The sequence below is a fragment of the Lineus longissimus genome, chromosome 11 (assembly GCF_910592395.1).
Source record: "Lineus longissimus chromosome 11, tnLinLong1.2, whole genome shotgun sequence".
NCBI lineage: Eukaryota > Metazoa > Nemertea > Pilidiophora > Heteronemertea > Lineidae > Lineus > Lineus longissimus.
Genome location: NC_088318.1, coordinates 12,429,653 through 12,455,136, shown reverse-complemented (window position 1 = coordinate 12,455,136; position 25,484 = coordinate 12,429,653). Strand labels below are relative to the sequence as shown.

The 25,484-nt window shown below is 40.7% G+C and overlaps 1 protein-coding gene across 1 annotated transcript in view; it reads right to left on the bottom strand.

The window, feature by feature from the left end:
- Nucleotides 1-24,939, bottom strand: part of LOC135495587 (paxillin-B-like) — a 31,221-nt gene extending 6,282 nt beyond the window's left edge. The window contains exons 1-4 of the mRNA XM_064784386.1: nt 23,024-24,939; nt 3,087-3,188; nt 2,300-2,367; nt 675-737 (exon numbers count right to left, since the gene is read on the bottom strand). Of these exons, the coding sequence (XP_064640456.1) occupies nt 675-737; nt 2,300-2,367; nt 3,087-3,188; nt 23,024-24,857 (2,067 nt within the window). The 5' untranslated portion in view covers nt 24,858-24,939. The remainder of the gene's footprint in view (nt 1-674; nt 738-2,299; nt 2,368-3,086; nt 3,189-23,023) is intronic.
- Between the last annotated feature and the right edge of the window lie 545 nt (nt 24,940-25,484).

Sequence of the window (25,484 nt, the reverse complement as noted above, 5' to 3'; positions counted from 1 at the left end):
TTTTATAAATTAGGTCTATTCCAATTCGCAATTTTTTTCATAGATTTACAAATGATTTTTCTACAGATATACAGCATTAGAAGGCTTTTGATTAGCAATTTTTGGTGGCACCATGGCAAGCCAGCAGATAGTTCTTTGTCCACAGGGGGCCCAAAACATATATTTAAGGCTCCTGTTTTTGTCAATGGGCCCAAATCAGCATGAAAAACTGGTTTTTGGCCATCCCGCCACCCTGGGTTAAGACCACACCAGCGACCTGAATTTGGTCAAATCTCCACTTATCAATTTCAGTGAGTATGTGACACTTCAAAATACCACCAGACACAATATCAATTGTTAAAACGACATGATAGCGAGCGACCTTGATATGGAATCAGACACTTTAGTCTCAACAAGTGTTGTGTTGACTTTTACAATCAAAACAGATTAAAAGCAATTCAAATTGAGATTTTAAGTCGTCGAGGAATTTTATCATTTTTTTATCGCAGAAAGTGAACTTGATTCGTTTTGTAATGTTTTCTGACTGTTGATTTCATGTTTAATAGGTCACAGAAGATATATTGTTAACGGCACATTAAAGAGTACAAACTTAAGTATTCCACCTGAAACTGACAGAAGTACAGTGATGTACAGAGTTCCTTCTGACCAATAGAGTATGTCGTTTGCTTACGTACCATTTCCATGATTAAATGACCACATATCGCACATTTCTCTGCCGATTGCTGAAAACCCGAATACTGAAAAAGAACAAAAACACGATTACAAATGAAACAAATGAAATATGTGTGAATTACACAAAAACCTAAATTCTTTGAAACGCCTTACATGTAGTAACAAGGTGACACTCATTATGTGTGGTACTTGGGCAATGCTGAGCATATTCTGAATTGAACAGGGGCAGATTCAGGAGCCGGAAGTAGCTGTATGAGGAAGCAATTCAAACCTGTGGTGCACTCAATCTATGATACAGACAACAACAATATTCACATCACAGGTGCAGTTTCATTATCTTGATCGAAAATATCTCGGGAGCCGAATAAAAATTTGGTGTCAAGGCCAGAACACAAAGCTAACCATTCAACGCCCCCAACTTACAGGTAAATCAAGTAATTAAATCAGTCCAGCCTAGGCCACACCAATTTCATAAGTTTGATAACAGGGCCCAGACAACATTTCTTTGATTATTTATTCAAAATAGCCTTGAATATCAATTTGTGTCTTGCCACCATTCTGCCTTATGAATCCAGAATCCCTACCTTTGAGCTAGGACTTCTGAGATGGTGTGGAGGATATTGCAAATTCAGAGCCTTGTATGTTGGACGACTAACTAATTTAATCGGTATGGCCTTATAGCATTTATATCAGGTAGGAATCTTGCTATCAAATGATGCAGGTGTCCATTGCATTACCTACTCGCTCCAGAAGCAATAGCTCAGAAGCAAAATAGCTAGGTTGATATGTACCCACTGGAGCTACTCCAAATGCACCTGGCGTATGCATACATCATTAGTGTATATTCGATATCGTACGCGGAATAAATGTTAAAGAAACATCACATAATTCAAGAAAGTCTAGCCAATCATTCAGCTCTCTCTATCCCCATAGAATCATGGATTAGAATTCTAAGATACCATCAATCATGGTTAGTTTGCCTCAATGACTAGTATATAGGACCAAACATAGATGGCATTACTATCTTTCTCACTTCAATACTACTTCGAATACTGTCGGCAGAAAGGTAGGCAACCGCAAATAAAACTCATCCCTAACTTTTTCTGGGTTGCAGTAAACTAGCCCCTGGGTTTCTAAATCATCTCTACAACAACCGGGAAACACATAAAGATAGCCAAGGTTTTAGTTATTTTCATCGATATCAGGAGCCGATAACCATACAATAATGATTTCAATGCTCCCATAAAATATACGACCGAGTAGATCACAGTGCCTGTAGATCTCTTGTATCTCAGTCAGATAAAGGAGAGGCTAATTTCACCGGTCATTAAGAGTGTGGGGTAAACCATGTTCCTCGAAAAAGAATTTCCATGGCTTGTCAGCTGCAATAGTTACTTCCGCAATCGCTTCTCTTGAACTAGGTGAAAATAGGTATTTCGGCCTGTTTGTGTCAGTGTCTGAAGGAAGGTTCAGTACCCAGTCACTCGTAAGGTATTGATCAGATGACTCTGGAACAGTATTCACATCTTTTCAAGAACAGCGAGCTGGCATATGGCCCAGATGCTCACTCAGACTGCTTCAGACTGGGAGACCTGACGATTGTCGGTGCCAGTAGCCTCATACCTACCAAATAATCTTCTTCACAATATACACGCCCGTGCACGTTATAAAATGCTTTCCCTCGTAACGTCCTCCCTGAAAATCAGAACAATTCAGATATTATCAAAACAATCCAAACATGTTACTAACCCTGTCACTTAGTTTTTGATTATATCAACAACAATTCTTCTTGCAGCATTTGACCTATTTCTAAACCTGAAGGCAGGAGTGTCTGTCCTCGACCTTGTGAGGGTAACCAAGTTACAGTGCTCCATTGACCACCCACGCAAGATCGTACAACATATGGTAACCAACAGCTTGAACACTTGGAATACACAGACTCGAAAACTTCATCCAGATTTGACAGTCTTTCTTACACTTGGTACACCATGATCAAAGATGTGGATACTGGCAGGTTGGAAATGACTTTTTTCACACTGAACGGATTCAAGTCAGGCAATTGGAGATGCCAGGAAGGTTTTTAGCCAATATTGGCAAAAGACACCTGCATCTTTGCTACCTTGGAACAGCGTGCACTATCCTTAAGCTAAGAAAATTAACCCTTTAATGTTTACTATATACGCTAATACAGCAGTTAAACATGATAGTTTAGCTGAGAAACAGCTGTTAGTGATAATATTGCAAGGGTGTGATAGGTGGCTGCACCAGTGTGGTGATTTTTGTCCAGATCAGACAAAAGTTGATTTCGTTGAAAATATATAGCTAGTACGTCTGCAATCAAGCTGAATCTACTGTTTGTTTTTTTGATTATTGCTAATACAACAGACTAGGATTGACAACCCCCTTCAACTTACCACATGAACAGCACACAAAACAACTGGTATGATAAAGATTGCCCATCGCTTGGCAGGCGTCCTGAGCTCCCGTGACCTTCTCACCGCATTGGAAACATTGCCCTGGAAAACACAAAATAGGAAGATGATAAGTCAAATGTTGGTAAAAGGTTCAAATGTTAGTTAAAGGCTCAACAAACAACGGGTATGGTAAAGATATAACCACACTGGAAACACTGCCCTGGAATAAAACCAAGTTGATAAGTTATTTGGTGGCATCAGGTCACAGACATGGATGATAATAGCTGGGCTGTAAAAGACAATATTAGATAAACTGTTCTCAAATGAGACAAATCTTCCCATTCCTGCATTCTAGGAAGTCACTTCTTCTGCTCTTGACAGCTTATTTCAATCATCTTTGTACTCCGATAGTGGTGCACGTACACATGACAATGGACAGAATGGACCAGTATGAAACTACAAAACCTGGAATTTCAAATTCATGCCATATGCGGTTGGAGGAGGAACCAAAGAATTCAGAAACGCCACGCAACCAACTATTGGACTAGACTATTGGCCAACTCTCAATCAAGTTTTAACAGAGAGAAGTTTATACCAACAACATTATTTCAACTCAACAACATAGAGGACTTTCGTGGTGAAATGGCTACTAAGTCAAGAAACGCAAATGCATGAAATCGCTGGTAGGGTTTGGTGAATCCAAGCAGACGTCAGAAACGACTTGGCTTCGCAGTAAATTGCACTTTTTTCCTCTTAAATGCAACGTCCCAGGAGAAATTGACAAAGTGCTGCAGACTTATTGATGTTCTCCAGAAGTAATCTTGAAAATCCTGTGGGGAAATTTACATGTGAATTTGATTCCTCAGCAAATACTATCGATTCTTACATGATAGATGAATGTGTCTTTGGGGCAAAACAGTGAGGCAAACCATCTTCTGAACGAGTACTTGTTTCTACTTGAGAAAGGGGGTATATAAACCATGAGGTTCAGGATGGCATGACAGCTAGTGCTATAAGGGGATGCGTTGGGAGTTGATGTCAGAACACACTGAATAGCGTCATATGATTACTTCGATCAAGAATGCTCTCAAACTGGTATATTTAAACCGGAAATTCCTTTGCGATCAAGAGACATACCCACCTGCCTGGGATCATATCATTACTCATCTTCACTAATCTCAATATTAACCCTTAAAGCGAGTGGTCTTTCAATCACACATTTCCATCCCTAATTGGCATAATCCATGACGGTGTATTTCTGATACTATCGGCAGTACGCCTCAAGGTCAAAGTTCCCTGTAGACAGGCAATTTTTTATTACACTGCAACAATTATATAGTGATGCTTCATTTGAGGTCAGGATGTGTATCACTGCTTTCTTGATTGACCATGCTTCAGAAATCAAACCAAAACTTGTGATAATTTTGTTTCAGACAGCAATGCCAAGAACCTGAGGGTTAACGCTATAATGTCCTTAGTCTATCTCGAGACATAATATGGTTTGGCAGTGAACCACCGAATTCCTGAATATATTAGGTTTTAAATCCAAACATAGTATAATCCAGTTTTCATGCCCTCTTAGCAGTAATATGTCAAAATATGTTGAGCTGTGCTGCACTCAATGACCTATAGTTGGGACAGTTTTCGTTCCCATTGCCTCACAGGCCCTTTGGTATGTGCAAGTGCCCTCATGTACATCTGTGTATTAGTCAGAATATCAGGCCGACAGCCGACACAATGAACCAATAACGTGGCCAGCATTTATTGAATCAAACTGTTTGCTCTTCTGTATCAAATTCCAACAATTGATTTTTCTGCCATCCAGTTAATTAATGGTCAGTTGATGCAAATAAATGAAGGAGTCGCCACTGAATGAAGGATTAGGGTCCAGACAGCGTAAAAGGAAAACTTTCAAGACATCATGTTGTGGTCTTGGGCAAAGCGCTTGGCATCAATGGCAGTTTCGATTGAAGAAGACGAAGGTGGCCACATATAGGGTGTATCAAAATGGACAACTATCATTCAGCATATCACATCCCCAATGAGTTGATTAACTTTGTCCTTGCCCTTACCAAGTGGATAGAACGTCTACTCTAAGCGAAGTGTTGCTCATCAAATGGAACAAGAACAGAATTCAAGCTGGTGTGATATTGAAGTTATTACTTATCGCATCACAAGGGAAATAATGTATGGGACTTCTGCCAAACAGAAGCCAATTGAATGACTCGGTTAAGCAGTTATCGTCTGGCCACAGATGGTGGAGTACATTGCAGTCCAGAGCAACATATTTCAAAGTGCAACAGTAAAAACTGCTAGACATTACATTATTCTCTCAATCAAAAGCCAACGAACAGCACTTATATGTGATTCAAAGTAATATTCATGACATTTTAGACGTGCTTCACATTCAAGGGACTACGATTCTGTATGCAGCAATATGTTTAACACGCAACTGTTTCTGTCCAATATGTTTGAAATTCTACAATTTTCGAAAGGTGACCCCAAAGCATAAGATACTTCAACCAATGAGGTTTTAAAAACTGCCTGATGAGTAAACAAGGCCGGTTTTCCATCAATTAGATGCAGCAGCTGAATTGATGTTGCAGCACAAAAAATATTTGATAAAATAATCAGTAAATACTGCATACCAGCATGTTACAGGGCAATCTAGAGGCAATTTCAGTGGCCCACTTGAGCCCTCAATTGAGGTGAACAACTCACTGGCAACTTCCTTAAGCAAGATCGGTGTCAGTATCACCAATCATTTGGCTGGTTTTTGTCGGTGAGGGTTGCCAACATGCAATCAGATGTTGAGCTTCGGAGACAGTCATTGTTTGGCTGGTTTTTGTCGGTGAGGGTTGCCAACATGCAATCAGATTTTGAGCTTCGGAGACAGTCATTGTTTACAACATGTACAGCATGCAGATTTAATCATTGCCCTAGTTGAAATTGCTCTCAAATCAAAATCACACTTTTACACTAACATTCTCTCAACTGTTACACATGGCTATATTGTTGTCACAGAGTGTGCCAACTTTTTATACCAATTATTAATTAATGACATTGCGACCCCACTGTTATTTTATGGCCTTTGTTCAGTTTAACATCGACATTGAGCTAAATTGCATCTGTCTGGAGTGCTGCAACTGTCTGATATCCTGATTTGAAATGGATCGTTCTGTCTAGAAATCGGCCACAGTTGCACGCTTTTAACTAGAATATTTTTCTAGAAAATGCATGGCCACAATTTTTATGTTTTCATGTAGAATTTGTTTCAACTGAGAACAGATAACGTGCAATATGCTCTATCTTTCTCTATCCCTGCACTGAGATAAAAGAATAATTAAACAGCCAAATCTAGATTGCCTGCATGTGCAAGAAATATCAATCAAAATTAAAATGTTTCTGTTGACGTAACTAATATAGGATGACACAGGCCATCCACCCTGATTCATGGCCCCATTAAATACTCTTAATGTCATCCCGAAATATTTTCTGGGTGATTTATAAGCTTTTGTCAAGATGAAACAAAACACAATAATATGATTATTTCAACACTACTTTTATATTCTGAGTCATTGTTGCTTTTATCTACAATTAAATGACGTAAATCATTCGAAAAGGGCAAATTATCTTTAAAGCTGGTTTTAAAAGGGCAACATGCAATATTTCAGCACTTACTCATCAGAATGGTCTATCAACAGTAATGTTACTGGTGAAAGAAAAGTGTATTTCTTAAATTCTTACAAAACGCCAATCTTCTAAGTAAAGTACGCTGTAGAGCTACTTCGGAAGACTAGCTGCTTTTCCCAAAGTGCACCCCCCATGAGGCTTGGGATCACAATGCAGCTGATCCTCAAGACAGTCTCATCCTGATTCTGACAAGACCTACTCCACCCCTATTCATATTGACAATCATACGGTATGAGTAAGGCAAGGATTAGCAATGGATAATGTTACCAAACAACAGGCATGACTAAGAGAATGCTATCAAAGCTAACTAGAACAATGACACGAGTCTTTAGGGGGTGACCTTCTGTATGCTACAGAAGATCAGACAAGCTGTGACATAAGAAACAAGTTGGTCGCAATCGATATCTCGAAGCTTTTCTTGTCGCAGAAGCCTTCCATGGCAAACTGAGTACCAACAGGGGCAAGTTCAAAGTGCTGATGTCAGTAACGGAAAGGTTGCCATGTGCCATAGTGGAATACTTTCATGACTTGATGGAAATAGCATTCCTGTGGCTTCAGCATCAAGTGTAACATCTACAGTGGTCCCTACATCTCAAGCCTCTCCAACTATTACCAGATGGAGCAATTAGCACTCCATCAATTAATTAGCATAACTTGATACAGTTCCTATCTTATCCATGCTTTTATCTCGGCTCAAGGGAGTCTGTGCTTCAACATCCTATTGCAACGCCAAATGACTTGCGCCAACCAATTTCAGAGTGATTGCGATCACAACTGTTGCTTTAAAACTATTCAATAACAAGTTGAATTCACCCTAATGGCTTCTAGAATGGATTGATATGACCATAAATGAATGAAAAAGCGATTTAGAGTTGTGAAAATGCATGGCTTAAATGATTTGCAAATTCATTTCAGAAGCTCTTGGGACATTATTTGCAAGGTCACTGAATACTCTGGAGTCACTGAATACAATGATCCAGGCCATCCTATTATAGTACCCAGCTAGAAGAACACGTTTGCGTAGATGTGGTAGTCCTCATTATGGTGGAGTCCGAGTGAGCACAAGCTCTGACCGATACATCGCATCGGCACCACAAGTATGGAATGGACTGTTGGAGAGAACTATCTTTGTCACTGCTACACAGAGCCAATGACTGTCAACCACATCCTGACAAAATGCCAAGAACCAGCAGCCTTGACGGAGGAGTATTGGCTATCTGGAACCTGCATCAAGGACCAATTTTACAGTGACCAGAATGCATTGAGATAGCAGAAGAAGACCACTGATAAAATGGTTAATTTAAAGTCAATAACAAAATGCCCAGAACGAGCAGCTCCCCGAGCACAGACTTCTAGCTATCTGGAACTGGCATCAAGAACCAGCTTTAAGATGACCAGGATAGCATCCGTAACCAGAACAGGACTGGCAACATCACTGCATGATAAAATGGTTAAATGTAAAGTCAATACCATCTCAAACATTCTAAACGTTTTTGTGTCAAGTGATGCTGTAAAGCAAGGCGAGCAATAATAAATGAACTTCTTTTTACAAGTATGAATGAATAGGGTATAAAAAGCTCGGGGAAATAGGTTAAATATGAGTATAAACATAGTACAGATGTTCACCATCAAGTTATAGAATTTGACAGTCACATCAACAGTATGCTAGAACAGTGTATTAACCCACAGAGTATGACAGAACAGTGCATTAACCCACAGACTACGCCAGAACAGGGTATAACCCACAGAAGATGATGATGATGATGATGATGATGATGATGATGGCGAACACTCTCAATGTTTTGATATCCCCTCCACAAAGGCAAGTCCTCCAAGGCTAGTTGTGGATGACCAATGATCAACTTCACTTAGCGTGACTTGTAGCACGAAGGAATTCTCTGCTAGCTGCCACCTTTACAGGTTGAAGAGATATGAGTCACCATCATGAGTACATTTATGATAAAAATTCCAATAGCGATCAGCAAATGCTGAGGCAAGGTTTGATACATAAGAGCTGTTTTCAAGGGCATGATGGATAAGTGTAGACATCAAGATAGAGATGCGTTTTACATGGTCTTGGAAGATATTTTCTAAGGTTCCGCACATGCATTTGACTTGGAGATTTTGCCTGAATATAACCCAATGGAGTAGGCTTCTGGTATTTCTGCATTATAAAGACCAAAGTAGTCAGCCTTCTTTTTGATATTGCATTTGACGATAATCACTCTTTTGCTTCGATCATCACAGGTGGCAACGATATCAAACCGGACGATTACCGGTTTTTCCTGCAGAAGAGAGATCCTTTTGTCGCACAGCAGCAATTATAATCGCTCGTTTGCCTGGCGTATAAACTGCAAGCTAGAGCGACCTTTAATCACTATCAAACGGATCACAACTAGGGTTATTCAGATGTGCTTCAATCCAGCAAGCACTTCAGACTAATACAGAGCACCTTCAAACTTATTAGCCTGGCAGGTGCGAATAAGAATAATTCTAAATGCCAACAAATCATGCTGAAGTCGATTCGCCGAGATATTTCCACATCTCAGGGATATTTTCATCATCATGTTATGTCTCAACCTATTCAAGAAGCATTTTTCGTTTGAGAACCTGATTAAAAACTGAAGAACCATGAACTCTAGGATAAGATGATCAAAGTCTGATTCTTACTCCATGATGTACGTAAGAGGGAAAGGAAGTACCTCTACCTGTCCCAACATTGCGTAACAAAAAGGCCCCATCCCAAACAGGCAATTTCAGCCAAAACCAATGCAATCTTCTGGCTCTCTCATCAGACTGAAGGCATTCAACCTCAAAATAAGGACCTTGTATGGAAACTCACAACTTCCTCGCTGTGGGAATTAATGAACTGGATCGGCCGGGATGCAATTTCAAAATTGTTGCTTCATCTGAGGTACACGTGTGAGAAACAAACATTTTTCATTCAAACACTGAAGACGGAGATGCAGCAGAGGATGATCAAAACCAAGGTGGAAGTTCCCGACATCAGGTGTAAGATCTTGATTGCCTAGCCTTCCATTCCAAAGCATACATCTGTATACAGGGAATCTTATTTGCCTCAGCGTGATTAGCCACATCCAAGAATTACGATAATTAGTTGATATCATTGCTTATTTTAGCTCCCTTTCTAAGGAGTTAACCAAAGGTTATAAGGCAACCTCGATAATATTTCCAAAGGCCTTCTCCATCTCTACCGCATCCAAAGTGTTCAGTAATAGACGGATGATATCATTGAACATGTTGTGACAACCTGCATCCATTCCTACTTTGCCGGAAATACAGTAGAACCTCTCTATTAAGCATAACCCCCATCTTATTTCAGACAAATCTTTGAATTTGACCAGGACTCCTGAGTTTGATCAATGCAGGGTCACAGAACTCAGTATTGTTGGTCGAACAAAAATCCTCCCGATACCTTCTCATTCCCAGGAGTATCACATACTTGCAAAGGCGACAATGTTGGCCTGGAATTTTTGCTTTATATCTAAGTGTTAAAATTTGGGTCTTGGAACACCAACATTGTTCTAACATGACCCTATTATTCAGACTCATATTTTTTCTGCGACTTTTCACCTCAATGTTATGACCCTAATCTGATACAAATTATTATTCGAGTTGAATAGGCCCATAATCACACCACCCCCTGGAAAAGCCAAGCAGCCTACCGCAAGAATTTTTCGTGCACTCGTTGACACTAAATCTGAACTGTTTTCGTTATTTGTGAATGGCCTGTACATTCCAGTGGTCCGTGTGTATGTACCCGGGCCGTTGGTCACAGACCAAATAAAATTGACCTTCCAATGAAATATGACTGTGAGGAAGTTGTTTCATTGCGTACCAAAGTGATGATATTTCTCCCTTCTTGAATGAGATTTTTGTCAGCTGGAAAATATTTATTTTCTGATTTGGGCCGAACAGCCCTGTGCGTAATTTCACCCATTTCTTGAATACTTGAAAAAATTGTTAGATCCGTGAAATTATACTAGAGCAAATTCAGTGGCAGATGTTGCCTTACGCTAAAAATATGTAAAACGACAGTAAAAGTACTTTATCATGCCAGTGTGACATCATTTTGGAGCAATCACCGCGCTTCCTGGAATGTCACAACCATGTGGTGAAGTTCTGAGGGACATTCAGGCACATCCCAGGAAAGTTAACATTCCATATCACCCCAAACTACCAAATGGGCATACATAAACTATATACCAAAATACGGAAGTTTTTGAGATTTTTGGCCAAGTTAGGAGGAAGCCAAGCAGGCTGTCACCTTTTGTTTTCCTTTTATTATGGTGGACCTGTCCTTGTCCTGTTATGAGTAGTTTCGGTTCCTTGTTGGTGAATGTTTGGCATAGTTTCGTACAAAAGCTTTCATTGACTGACTATATGAAGCCTAATTAAGGCCTATCTAAATAGAGAATTTAGCAGAAAAGAAGAATGACATACTTAAGAAATGAATTACCCTTAATTTCAAAATGTTTGTGACTTGGCAAGGAGCAATTATCATGACATGACTAATGATACCATTAGTCTCATAGTCTCATGGGTAAAATAGCTTTTTTGCAGCTTTTCCCATAAAATAAGACTACTTGTGTACAGTAGGCCCTGGACTGGAGTACAGTGGACCATAAACAGTGAAGTGTTTTATCAATGCACGTTTCGGGTGCCCCCAGGCAATTCCTGTGCACCATTGTAAACCTTACCGAAATTTAATTACCGGGGTTGGGATTTTTCATAACATTTTCACAGCTCTCAAAGCAAAGGTGGTTCCCCACATTTCAAACTGTTTGTGACTTGGCAAGAAGCAATTATCTTGAATGGGACATTTTGCTGAATGGAATTGCTCCTATGTAATGGGACTGTCAAGAGTTCTTGTCTTATGAACAGTTATGCCATGCTGGGTAAAATTATGGCTTTTTCTTGCCATATTAGCTCCAGGGGAATGCCAATGCTTTCGTCAGATATTTTTAGCAGGTCCATGGCCCTGTAGTTATAGCGCACAAAATGATACACTGTGTGCCTTCCAGATATTCAAGTTTCTTTTAAGCGTTTAAAAGACATTCTAGAAACCCATCACAAACCAAAGATCCAGCATATGCTTCAGCATACATGTATCCAGAACCTCATGGCCTTGGTGGTTGAGACGACTGTGGTAGAGACTGTACTGTAGAATGTAGTGTAATTTTCAATCCCTGATCGGAAATGACAGCTTGATCGCATTCAACGATAAATCCACTGAAGAATGGCACGTACTGCACTATTGCGGGTGGGTGCCTGCACCGTTTTCAACATCTTGACCCACAAGTTAAGGACTCTACTACACTGACCTGGATGGAGTAATTCTGATGGTTCAGAATGTGTTTTCAATAAATATGAAAGAATTATTTATATTTTCCTTTGTCAGTCTTCCAAATAGTTGCATCCCAACAAAATCGTTCTCAATCACAAATGTCAAACTTAGACGATTTAAATATTTTTCCACATTGTACCAATTTGCATACCTAAACATATGTCATCGAGTCGATATATGGACACTTATTTTTTTCAAAACTCTAAAACATCTGTGAATCACACGATTCCCATTTTAGCCCGCAATGTGGTTCCCGGTTTTCAAAGCCCCACCTTGGCCTATTGTACACACAGAAATTTCCTCCTACATTTAAGCCTACACGAGCCATATAAATGCAGACAGCCATCAATAACTTTACTGATTTATGATATGATTTATATAAATTTGAGAATCGCTTTAGGAATAGTTGAATGAATGATATATTTCCCGCTATAAATTTGCAACAGTTGTCCTTGTCCTTGTTGAGAAGAACCAAATTCCGAACACACAACAAAGAATATCATATTCCTCCCTGTTTTGTGACAAGTTAGGCCATGCATGTTTAGTGTCATGTTTAACGTCTCTTCCTCATAAAATTTGAGAAGCGCTGTTTGTCAGGGATTTTCCTCTTAACTGATGGGTGGCTCGTCACTATACGATGTATGTAGTCTTGACGGACCCCAGGAGTGACCTTATGTAGCCCTATTTTCGAAATTCTTTCAATACTACATCTCAAGACATTTGACCAAAATTGTCAAGCCAATGATCCAGGCTACGACGTGTACAGATTACTTTTGAGACAAGAAAGCTTGACAGCCTATCACCTTCTTATGCCCAACTCCACCAGCAGAGGTCATAAGATAGATATTTCACTGCAGATGCAGGGCATAGCACAAGGGCAGCAACCCCTCGAAAGAGTAAAACTGATTGCTTATTTGGACAAGTCATCGGCATGCACCATTGGAATGCGGCTGGGTCCCTACACAATACCTCTGGTAAGTGACCCCAACTATTTTGAATCGCCTGGACAAAGGACCGATGACACTAGCCATGAATGCGTAGACTACACGCCAGACAAACCCTTTTCAGACGTTGGGACCTTTGCCATCAAATGATATTTTTGGCATCGGGAGTTGCCCACCATCGTTTTCGTTTTGAGGATTAGTTTTTGAAGGCGTGTAGCCCTGTTGAATTGAATAGCTAACCTGAATGTCACCTGGCTGCGGTTGGAAGTTTTAGCAAGATGGACAGCATCAACATCAGTCAGGGTTGTCTTGATTTTAGAGACCGTAATGAACTGGAGATACCCGAGGAAACCTACGCTTTCAAAGAGAGTCACCCTCTCTATCAGTCACATGAGCGTACCAGGACAGGAATTGAACCCGGGACTTCATAGGTGATAGCTAGATGCAGATGTTCTCACTGCGCCTCTCCAACACAGCCATATTCGTTTGTATCCACAGTATCGCCAAAAAAACTGTGCGAGAAATAGTCTCCCAAAAAGTACAGCTCAACCGCTTGTCCAAAACAGCTTTTTCCATCAAGCAAGACACACAGACTTGAGGCAGACGCAACAAAAGGACAAAAGCGACCCGTCTGCCCCTGTTCCCAATTTGTCCCCACTGAAGCCGTAGGGTATCGTGGCCTTGTTTGGACAGTTCAATATGGAAGACACTCCAAATGCACGGCGAGACCAGTACTCAAACAATGAAATGACGAAAGTAAATAGGAGAGATTTGCACGTCTCAGCTCCGTTGAGTGGCGATCTGATAGTTTGAGATATGCATGGCATTCGGAAGACACAACATGAATCTTTATGAAGCCATTTTGAGGAGTGTATAGTCTACTCTGAACATACAGAAGTATTCCGTGTGGTATAACCTTAGATCATTTACACTGAAAAGTCCAAGGAAGGGTCCATGCAGTAGGTCAGCACCTTGAAATTCAAGGTGATGGATGAGAGAGAGGAAATTGCTACTTTTGTTCAAGGCTTAGATAGACTTCACCCCCACTCGGTCAGTGCCAAAATGGTCCGAAATTATCGCATATTTGGCACAAAAAAGTCTGCCCGACCAATGAAATGCTGGATTAGTTTCAATTCCGACCAACAGCAGCGTTTCCGTCAATCAAATTAGCAATAGGAGAGTCTGGGTATATCCATCCGTAATGCATGAAATGTTTTGCTTGGTGAATCTAGAGGAACTAAACCGCGTCCTTCGCCAAATACCTACGCAAAGCCTTAACTTAGTTTGTGAATCATTCCTTCCTTCATGCCCGCAAGTTCTCTGCAGCATCTCACCTGCCGAAGATGCAGACGTTATGCTACAGCATCACAGGTTTACTTTGCTACATTGTGTACACACAACCCTCGGGGAATGAGAAAGAGTCAAAACATCATATGAAGGAGTTTGCATAGTGAAATGTACTTGAATGTCTAAATGCAAAGAGCAAAGGTACTCAACTCAATGAGTTCAGACTGGCTCGTTCACAAAAAATCTGAAAGCGCATTTCTACATAAGATCTTCATCATTTGAAAGTTTGTTGGGCTACAGCTTGAGTCGCGATGGCTCATAAGGTTGAGGCATGCTGTTTTCCATGACATATCCAGTGACTAGGAGTATCGTCCCCTGCAGAGGATACTGGCCTATAGCAGATTGACATCCCAGTCGGAACTGGCCGTACCCATTTACGGGTATACTCCAGTGGGGGAGACGCAATGTATGGTTAGGAGTCTTGTTCAAGGAGCAGTGAATCTTCCAAGAGTCGAACCAATGACCTCCTGATTGTAAACCTGGCACACTACTCCCTCCTTTGAGTATTTGACCGTCACCATAAAAGATTCTTCCACGGAGCTAAAGTTGATTTGAACCCAAGGACCAGGAATCGGTATTTCATGTTGCTTCGCTTTGCAGCTTTCTTTACTTTTTAACAAATAGGCCTGTTAACAAAATTCAAGCAAACACCTTAGGCCCCAGGATTAGTAAAAAATGTCCAAACACTAAACTGTTCAAACCAACAAACCAAAGAGCTTTAGGACTAACAAACAGAAATAGTAACCAAAATGTACATTTGGGATTTTTAAAACAAATTTATAAGGACTACATGTCCCTATGAAATTCGTGAAAAACAAATTGAAGCCTTTGGTCAATTTATTTGGTTGGTACAAAGCTGGAGACATGTTGTAGTATGATGTCAAATCCCTAGACTGTGTACGACAAGGGAGCAGTCTGAATTCAATACGAGAACGACTTGAAAAGTTCAAAGCCAATGCAGCTGATACAACCTAGGTACCAATCATTGATTTCGAGTTAGATATTATAACTTATCCCGCCTATGCACTCTGAGAAAAAACAATTACACATTTACAATCCGAACACCCACAACTCAATCAATTGTAAAATGTCACTAGTATCATACCTCATAGATATTCAATTCAAATTGAATGTCATCCTTCAGGCAACCGATACAAATTCAATTTCGAATGACACATGTTGTGTAAAATGTCATGTTTGGTGATCGTCTGAAATAGATTTAAGTTTCATCGCAGAACCTGGAATGACATTTTCAAGATGCAATAAGATTCCTGTACTACGCACTGGCAATATTCTTTAAAATAAAATTGGTCCCCTCCATGGTACTCGTGGCAACCCAACTGACAGATTTTTGATGGAAAGAAAGATCTTTAATTTTTCCAAATGTCAATTCTGCAGTTCCAGCCTGAAAATTACGTCAGCTCATCTTAGAAATGTACGATATCAAGATTGGATTCAGTCTCTTGAGAAAAATAAATCGATCGCCTCCATCATAAATACCACTTGTAATTAGACGACAAGTTGCTCGTTGGATATGACGGCATATCATACCAGCGATGACGCATCAGCATTGATTGGAGAATAAATAAAGTACTACTAAGAAATGAAGAGCTTCCCCAAGAAATGGCCTAGTCAAGAGTACGATCAGGAGCAGCTGTTTTTGAGTCGTTGATCTTTGTTAACGGTGCCAACTGAGTGCAGATTGGATTTGGAAGTACTGGTAAAAAGGTCATTCTGAGGACAAATCTTTTTATTTTACCATTTTTTAGTTTTCTACACCTGCATGCCAACACTGTACACAGCGGCATTACAGTACCTGAACAAATCTAAAATCATAATTTGAAAGGCAGGTTCACAGAGGATAAACTTAAGTCTATTCAAAAGTTGCTAAAACTCAATATCTGTTCCTAAGTTTAGGGCTTGGCAACAAAAAAGGGCTCAAAATGGTTGTCGGGAGAGGTCAAGGGGTCATTCACATCAAGTGATGTAAGCTTCATGTACTAAAGGCAATTAAGATACTAATTGGATAATAGATTTTGTTGAAATCTTTCAGATCTTTTTGAGCTATTTGGTAAGCCACAGTGAGTAGAGGGCTTATGCCCTTACATTGTTTGAGTATTTCAATACCATTACTGTACCCTCCAACATGTCAAAGGATAATTCGTTGACCGCAGTTGTAGGTCAATGATTTTTCCTTCAAGAATTTTCGAACTACACTTTGATTCAAAATGTCATCCCTTAAGAACATGCGATCTTGCAGATCATCAAACTCAACACATAAACATAATGGCCCCAGGTTGAGGGGTGGCATCGCCTATACTACTCGCCTATGCTTCGATCCGTGACGCAACAGTCAAGATCTCTCATACCAAGCTGACGAAGAGGACGCGTTCATGCAATCAACAAATCCACTGAGAGACCCCCATTAGATGATTCATCTCTGCACGCCATGACAAATAACTGTTGCCTCTGAGCGGCTGCGGTAACAGCTAGATAGACATCGTGGATTGGTAGGGATTTTCATCACGAATTGGAGGCCAGCAGACTCCGATGGGATTAATATGATCCGCAGTCTATGACTGCTTTGGGGGGGTCCATTCGGAAGATTTTAATCAGAATGCTGTGATAGAGGAGTCCAATACAGCTACCCAAATACACCATTCAAACTTCTGACAATAAATCAATTTCAACATTGCTGATATCATTCTTCTGTCGTGGTGATCAGAAAAATCTTTGGTTCAAACCTGTTGTCAACATGCTAGGTCATATAGACAGCGCCTGTATACATGTAGCAGTACATGAAAGCCATGTATTGTGACAATTTCACTTAGTATTCAAATTAGGATTGATTGGCATAGTTGGCATTCCTGCCTGACTGAGGCCACTCACAAACACTACACAGTATAGATTAGCTTGTGTTTCTAGTATTTACCAAAACAATGGACTATATGAATATGAAATGCTTACTTGAGTTTTGTACATAAGTGCCGAGTGTTTTTATCACCCAATGGCATCATAAATGGAAAACAGACTGATGACATGACCTTCCAAAATGAGGGATAGTGTCGACACAGTACTTTTTAAATCTGGTAGAAGATGTATGATCAGAGAATGGTATGTGAAGTCCATGCGAGAACCAACCACCAACGATCAGATCTAGGCCTATTGCAAACAATTCAATGCCAATGGTATGCCGAATTTGATATCGGGTGATCATGCCAAGTTTTATAAAACCCAAACAAATCATGATATCCTGATCACGAATCACGTAGGAGACAACAAAATATGTAAGAATTCTTTACAAAACTGAACAATATTTGCCGTTAAAAGACTCAATGTCTGCTCCAAACATTTGGATTTCTAAATCCTAAAATATTCGAAAAGCATAGTATAGGAGAATAGACAAGATCCGACGAGAACTGAATATTGGATGAACATCTGTACATTCTTGACACAATAATGCACTAAGATGTACACAAAAATGCATGTCACGTTAAAGTGGCATAGACTTCATGCATATTGGTATAGTGGCCCGAGAGGAAGTATACTCTATTGACAATTTTTTTATATCGGAATTCCTCAGCAAGTGAATAAGACCTGTTCAATGATTTTATGATGACTCACCTGAGCGAGATTTTTTACAGGTACACAAAGCGTGCTGAAAAAAAGCAGTCTACAGACAACAAAATGTGTGTTACTGTTAGTTGGTGAGCAACATGCATTATTTACAAGTTCGAGCACATGCAAAAATTATGTTGTTTTTTTTGTTTAATACTTCTGTGAATGCACCACAACTGGCCCAACATGCAAACCTTCATGGTTTCAGCATCGCAGTTGCCAGAACGATTTCGTAGAATCTGTGGAAATTAAGCTGAGGAATCTGAGGAATCAGCCTTAAAACAGTGTAGAGTATATCAATAAAGTCAAGTAAAGATCTATACTTGATATCAAATAATCCATACTTGTTGATATCAAATGATGTACTATTAGTCACCACGTTTTTAGCTGTAAAGCGGTTCCACATCATCCTCGGTAAGACTCAAGAACCTTAAACGCCTGACTGAAAAGCATTTCTGTGAGAGCCAGACTGGTAAGGTTTACCGCCAAAACCACCCGCAGATGACTCACACTCACAGGAAGTACAGGTCACATTTCGGCAATCTTTTTTCTCGCTTATTCTATATGAAAGAGTCAAAGTATGTCAGAGACTATTTTGTGTGAATTCAGGGATTTCCAAAACCGGAATCTGACCGGAACCCCATGTAATAGAGCCGTTCCAATAGAGCCTTCTGATTGGTTTATTTCAAATGAGCAAGCCAGGGATCCATGCAGAATTTGAACCTTTTGATTGGCTCACTGCAAATGAGCCAGCCGGGTACTTCTTCACTGAATGTTGCCAAAGTCAACAAGTGAACTACTACCAAGACTCAAAATGAAGGACCTCCTCCAATATCTTGAAATAGATGCTCAGTGATTCACACTTCCCAACCATTCACGTCATTAGCGTACTTGTCCATAAAATGCGATTTATTTCATGATCGAGGATTAGAATTATACATTCAGCGGGACAGAGCAAACAAGCGCTAGGACTCGCTAATAAATGAGTCCTTGATGGTACCAGAGAGGGGATGACTCAGATGCTGATCAACATGATATCAAGTGTGCCACTGTTGATTCATCACCAATGAACATATACGAACATGAACATGTGCAATGTCCATGAATTCAGAGACATGTATGCAGGCTATAACGGTAGGGCTAATTAGCAGACCTAAGATGAAATTTAGCCGCAATGTTAAGAAAATAAGTTGCAGCCCCTATAAAGCAGAGTGCATTGCGAGATGTATCCCACTCCCGTCAATGCTGGTATGCTGATTTAAGTAAGGTGCAGGGATCACCTACGGATTGGAGCAAACCAGCACTGGAACTCACTAAAGGAGCAGAGGGATTTACAACTGTCTTTCCTCTTTCCCTGACTTGTAGTCAACTAACTGTAACTGTTGGTTAGTAGACTTCACTTTCTGTGCGCCTTGATGTCTGGACCAATGGTGTGATCTCCTCATTAAGAATAGATTACACCAAGGACACTTGAAATAGCAAGTGTTGGCCTATTTTACACATTTTCATACTTGAACCACAATTTCCAAATACTTCAAATATGTGATTTGTCTCGATGGTGTCCTCATTTGTTCGCAACTATAGGACAATGCACTCCACCACAACACACAACATCATGATATGTGTACAGGATGAATATGGTTATAGATTAATGTTTGAATGTAGGTTTCAGCTTAACTCCAATTATAAGGCCTAGTAATATTACTGTACATGTATACATGTACCCTAAAAAAAGGAAGACATAGGTCATTTTCATTGATACACCCTGTATAGAAATACATGCAATAGGCCTGGCAAGCATGAACAGAAGGGACATGTGTATGGCAGCTGGTCGTTTGGTCGTGCTGGAATCCCAGGAATGTCAATATTAAATGGATGACACTTCATTGTTTGCTGTAAATGATAATAACATACCATTAAGGTGATATGCTGTGGTGGTGGTGTATTGTCCGACAAACATTTGAACTACATTAGCCCCGTTTTGATATGTCCCCTATTATTAGCCAGAATGAAAGGCATGTTATTGATCTTTGTAGAAGCATTTTCTAAAGGTAAGGTCTGCAGAAAGTCCGGTTTGATAATTCCCATTCTTAATTTTTCAGGTCTTAGGAAAGTGGAAAAGCCGGCTTTGCTATTTCTGAATAGTGATGATATAAAATAGGATCTGTTTAGAATTTCACGACACGTAGCAAAGATCAAGTTGGCTCTTGATCATTTTACATACGTAAAAATGTATTGTAAGTGCCTAAACCAAGGACAGAACCAAGAAGTTGATAGTAAAACACCAAAGCACCAAAGCAACCTTGACTTGGCCTGCTTGTTCTGACTTTTAATATTGAGCTTTTTAGGGAGATGATGGCCTACATGGACACCGTTCATCTAGTTTTCGGCTCCGACCAGATTGGTACTACTGCACTGCGCATGCAGCCACATGAACAATGCACTACACATATACGAATGGAATGTTAGGCCAAACCAATTGAGAAGATTGGAGAAACTTGAAAATGTTGAATGGCATGTGATGTCAGGTAATGTAGATATTACGTACTGTGTCGATTTAGGCTCTGAGAACTTGTCAGGAAGGCCGAACCAATTGCGATTTCTGCCATTCATAGGGAAATCAATTGATTACCTGAAAGTTAACACATCATTATGATGACACATCCCCCATGTCTGACAACCGCCATTAACCAATTCTTGCTACCCCACATTCTTACTCGTGCAACAAGCTTGTTCAAGTGTATCACTTTTAAAAACTTCTTTTTTTTAAACATGCAAAACATTTTTGACAAACTGGACAGCAGAAGCTGACATCCCAAAAAGACTGCTAGTTGGTTTGGCACATTTAACCACTACAACAATCATGACAATGAGAACTTCGATCACAACCAAATGGCTAAAAATGTCTAATTCAAATTCGACTTTTCTTCAGATAGAAAAAAAGAAATTTCATTGAAAGATTGAGATCACACTGCGCTGAGCGTTGATCAGAAATAGAACTCTTGTTTGTGCGTGCATGCCCGCCCACCAGTCAAGCGTGTCGAAGAGAATGCTAATGGTCAACCCCCACTGTGCTTTTACAAGGGATTCGAAGTAGAAACCACAATTCACTTCAAACTAAGGTAGAAGAAACAACCTGTACATTTTTAATGCGATTCTGTGAGACATGTCAGGAGTTTGGTGAAGTTCAGATGAGATGGAACCGGGCACATCCCTCCCGGTCCCAAGCAACATGGATCCTTGCAGTTATGATTTCAAAAGCAACATTTTGTAAAACATCCTAGTGTTGAATGGGGGCATTTTTTTATGCTTTGCATTGCTTATCAGAATTCTTGAATGAACAACGAGGTTTTTCCGCTTGAACAGGAGAGGCTTCATTCAGGAATGAATGAAGAAGTCGAGTAACAGGTACAGTACATAAAAAAAGCACTGGTTACAAATCATTCCTGGGACAGATTTAAGAAGTAACCAACACTGATAGAGTTTTAAAACACAACTGACAAATGGAGTAGAAACAAAAGTATCAGTCAATTACACATTTAGATTTACTATGCACTTCAAATTTAACTTTTAAAGTTATACAAAGCCAGAAGGACTTATTCTATAGTTTTTTACTGCCATGGATGAACCACCAGAACTGATCGCAAACCTAAAGGTGCTATGTTGGTTTGTCAAATATGGGAAAATGCACTGTCAGTCTTAAAAGCAAACCCCAGAACAGGACATGAAGGACACCCTTGTTTGGGCCGACAAATGCCCACCCATCAGTGTCAGCAGATGAATGAAGTTTGGTACAACATCAATGTCCAATATATACAGAGCGTGTCCTCCAGAGGTGGGCACTGCCGGAGGTAACTTGTGAATCGCAAACAATAGAAATATATGTCATATCCTGGAAGAGAATTTCAACTGACATCAAAGGACAAAGAAATGACAGAAAAATATTTGATAAGGCCAAGTAAGAGAACACTAAGATACACGTCCACATTTAAAAGCAGTTGGCGTGTTCGCCTTGAAGGGAACATCTGTATTGCCCACACTGCAGGAATCAGCTATATTGGGGTGTATTCGACTCCCTGTTCTCCACCGTTCTGGAACGGATTGAGAACAGGTCAGTACTGTCGTCCGAGCTACCCTACCGAAGCCATCGGAAAATGCGACAGGCGACGGCTCCCGAACGCGTTCTTGCATGTTTTCGAGAACACCGTTCTTGGTTCGAGAACGGGGAGTCGGATACACCCTAATACAGCAATGTGAACGGGTATTGAGCACAAAGAAAGACAGAGAATCGTTTTTCCTTAGGTTCGTCTTTTGTAAAGAATAATGGATCGGGAAATATCTTGGGTGTTCCAGTTTTTTTAGCCATCTGGAATTCATGCAAATGTTATGCACTGTTGTAGAAATTCCTGAGACAAAACTTGCAACAGGACACCCACCTACAGATCAAGACAGACATGTCTATAAGTGCATACATTGCTGCAATTGCACTTGGGACAGAGTCCTCCACCATGGTATGGTGTCAACCTAATGGCCACTGCAAGAAAATATCCACACTAACTTGCCAAATGACCAAGCTCAGCACAACTGAAACAAGTTAGACATTGAGGTACATGTACTTGGAAGGAATCCAGAGTAATATTCATTCACCATGTCCATGTCCACCTCATGGTCGCTGAAAGAAAACATCTTCATTATGCCGCCCAATGACAAAACTTTGCACAACTGAAACAAGTAAGACTTCTAAGGTACTTGGCAGGAAACCAGAGATATTCATGAATGAAACAAAGCAAGAAATAAGACACTGGAAGAGACATGAGAGAGTGGTTTCTGCACCAGGGCTCTTCCAAGGTGCGTAGAACTAGTGAGGCCAATGAAATAACCATGAACTGTTCGTAACGACCCTGAGAGCGAGATGAAGAATATGACAAATCTACTGTAAGATAGAGGATACTGGAAGCTCAACTTACCGAAATATTCTCCGGTAGGGTTGTTCTCCATTTCATCCTCGAGTTGCTGCGTAAGGGCATTTATCTTTTGCTCCGCTTCGCTTGGTAATCCTTGGTGAGGCGGCTGTGTGACCTGATAAGACAAAGGTGCTGCCACAGGGCCTCTCAGCTGGTTCCCATAAATCCCAGAAGACTGACTGCTCAGCGACGTTGATGACGTATTCGACGAATAACTTCCTAATGCGTTGACATGAGGATGATGTCCGCCATGATTCGCAAGATGTAATCCACCATGTTGATTGTTTACCGGATGCATATTAACCGGTTGCATGTTTGGCAAATTTTGCATATTCGGATTTGCCATGTTGACAACATTTCTATATGGAGCAGGGGAAGGTTCCGTAATATGGGGACCGTGGTAAGGGGGTGGCGCCTCGAGCGGAACATTTTCTGGCGGAAGTGCTCGTTTCGGGCTAGATATCCTCATTTCGTTTTCCAACTGTTGCGTTAACGCGGCTAGTTTCTTCTCTGCTTCACTCGGACCTGGTTTCCGAGGGGGTACAACATCATAATGTAATCTCGTTTTTAAGGAAGCGTTTTGCATATTGACAGGAATGCCTCCATTCACCTGGCCTTGTCCTGGCAATGCATGTATGGGTGAACCTAAAGCAGGCGAGCTATGCCCTGGTGTAGATTGCCCACTGCTTGACGTATACACCGAATTTCCTTTCATATTCAAATCATTAGGAATAGGCGGCATCCCCTTGACCGGAAGTTTTTGTCCCTGCTGCGCATTCAGCGCTTGTACAAATGCTGGATTCACTAACACATTTGCATAAATTCCCGCATTTGGTATACCTTTTTGATGTTTTGCGTCGTAAGGTGGAGGAGGAGGCATATCCCCAGTATATCCAGAAGTAGTATACGGTACATTCTGCTGACCGATGTAAACCGCATTCGGATGATTCACCAAACTCTGTTCATAACCCGAAGAAGAGCTTGAACGTTGGCTTGGATACTTTTCATTCGGATTCATTAAGCTAGTCCGTGGACTCGGAAACTTATCATATAGCGGATTTGATAGCGCCATGCTAGTCCTTGGACTCGAGTGTTTAGAGTCTAATGATGTAGCACTAATACTTGACCTAGGACTAGCAAGACTAGAACGTGGGCTCCCGAATCGTGGGTCAAATAAATGAGCCGGGGGATTGGCGACACTTCCCCTCGGGCTCGATCCTTTAGAATCATATCCTGTGTACGCTAATGTGCTAGGGGGCATATTAACATATGGATAAGGAGGTGGTGGCGCCGCCTTATTCCCAACGCTGTGACTCGGTGACTGCGGTTGACTATTCGTTCCATTCCCATTCGAATTCACCATTTTCGTCAACTGGATCAAACCTTTGTTGGGCAGCTGCGCGGTCCCCGGTTGCTGTACAGTAGTGTCCGCTAAATGACCCATACCTACCACAGTCCCGTGTTTTGGCAATGCATTGGTCATATTTGAATGGCTAGGGGAGGCAGGCCCAGCAGAAACTGGACTATTCACACCGGATTTCGCATTGCAATCATTCACAGTCCCGTCCTCTAAAAGTTTTCTATCCACACTAGTATAGCCAGGATTATACACAGTCTTTGGCGTATAAGACCTTTGTCCCTGTTGCTTCAACTGCATTTGCTCCAAAAACAAATCCTGTTTGCTTTTGAACTGCGAGCCAACTACAGAGGAAGTGTCAGTTTTACTAGGGGGAGTTGTTTCACCCCAATAAGCCTTAGGCGTAGGGACCTCGAATAGGCTTAGATCCTCGTTAAAACGACTTACATCTTTGTTTAAGTCCTCTTCGTAATCAGTCATGGTGACTAAATCTTTCACAACGTCACTAAAGTGGTTGAAATTCCAGACATATTATTGCCACCATCTTGAGTAAATCGCTTAATGTCTTACAATGGCGAAAGCGTCAGAATACACACAGGGTTCCCGAACTACTTTTATTTGGCGTGCTGAGAAATCACTCATTATTAATAATTACACACAGAGCCGCTCCAGTTATCCTCACGAACATGTTTTAGAAAAATTTTGTTGAAATTGTTAGTCTTCAAGGCGATAGAAATGATATGAAACGTCACCGAAACGTAGAACTATATCACTAAATTTGATTGTACGGAAATACCTCCGAGCCGGAAACAATTAGTTGAGTGAGTTGAACGCATGTATGACTTCTGCTGTAAACATGTACTTGGTCATGCATATTTTTCAGCTTATTCTAAGGCCTAATATCCAGGATTAAAACCCTATGCCTAACATAAATATGTGTTCGATAAGCTCAACGGGGGGCGACCATTTGGAAGGCGTCATGCCCTGAAATTTGGGAGAAATTGAGCGAGAACATTCACATGCGAGACTGGGCATGGTCCCTCCAGCAGAATACACTGTTCCAGTATTGAACCACTTGAGCAGACGACGCAATTTTTAGTGTCGGGG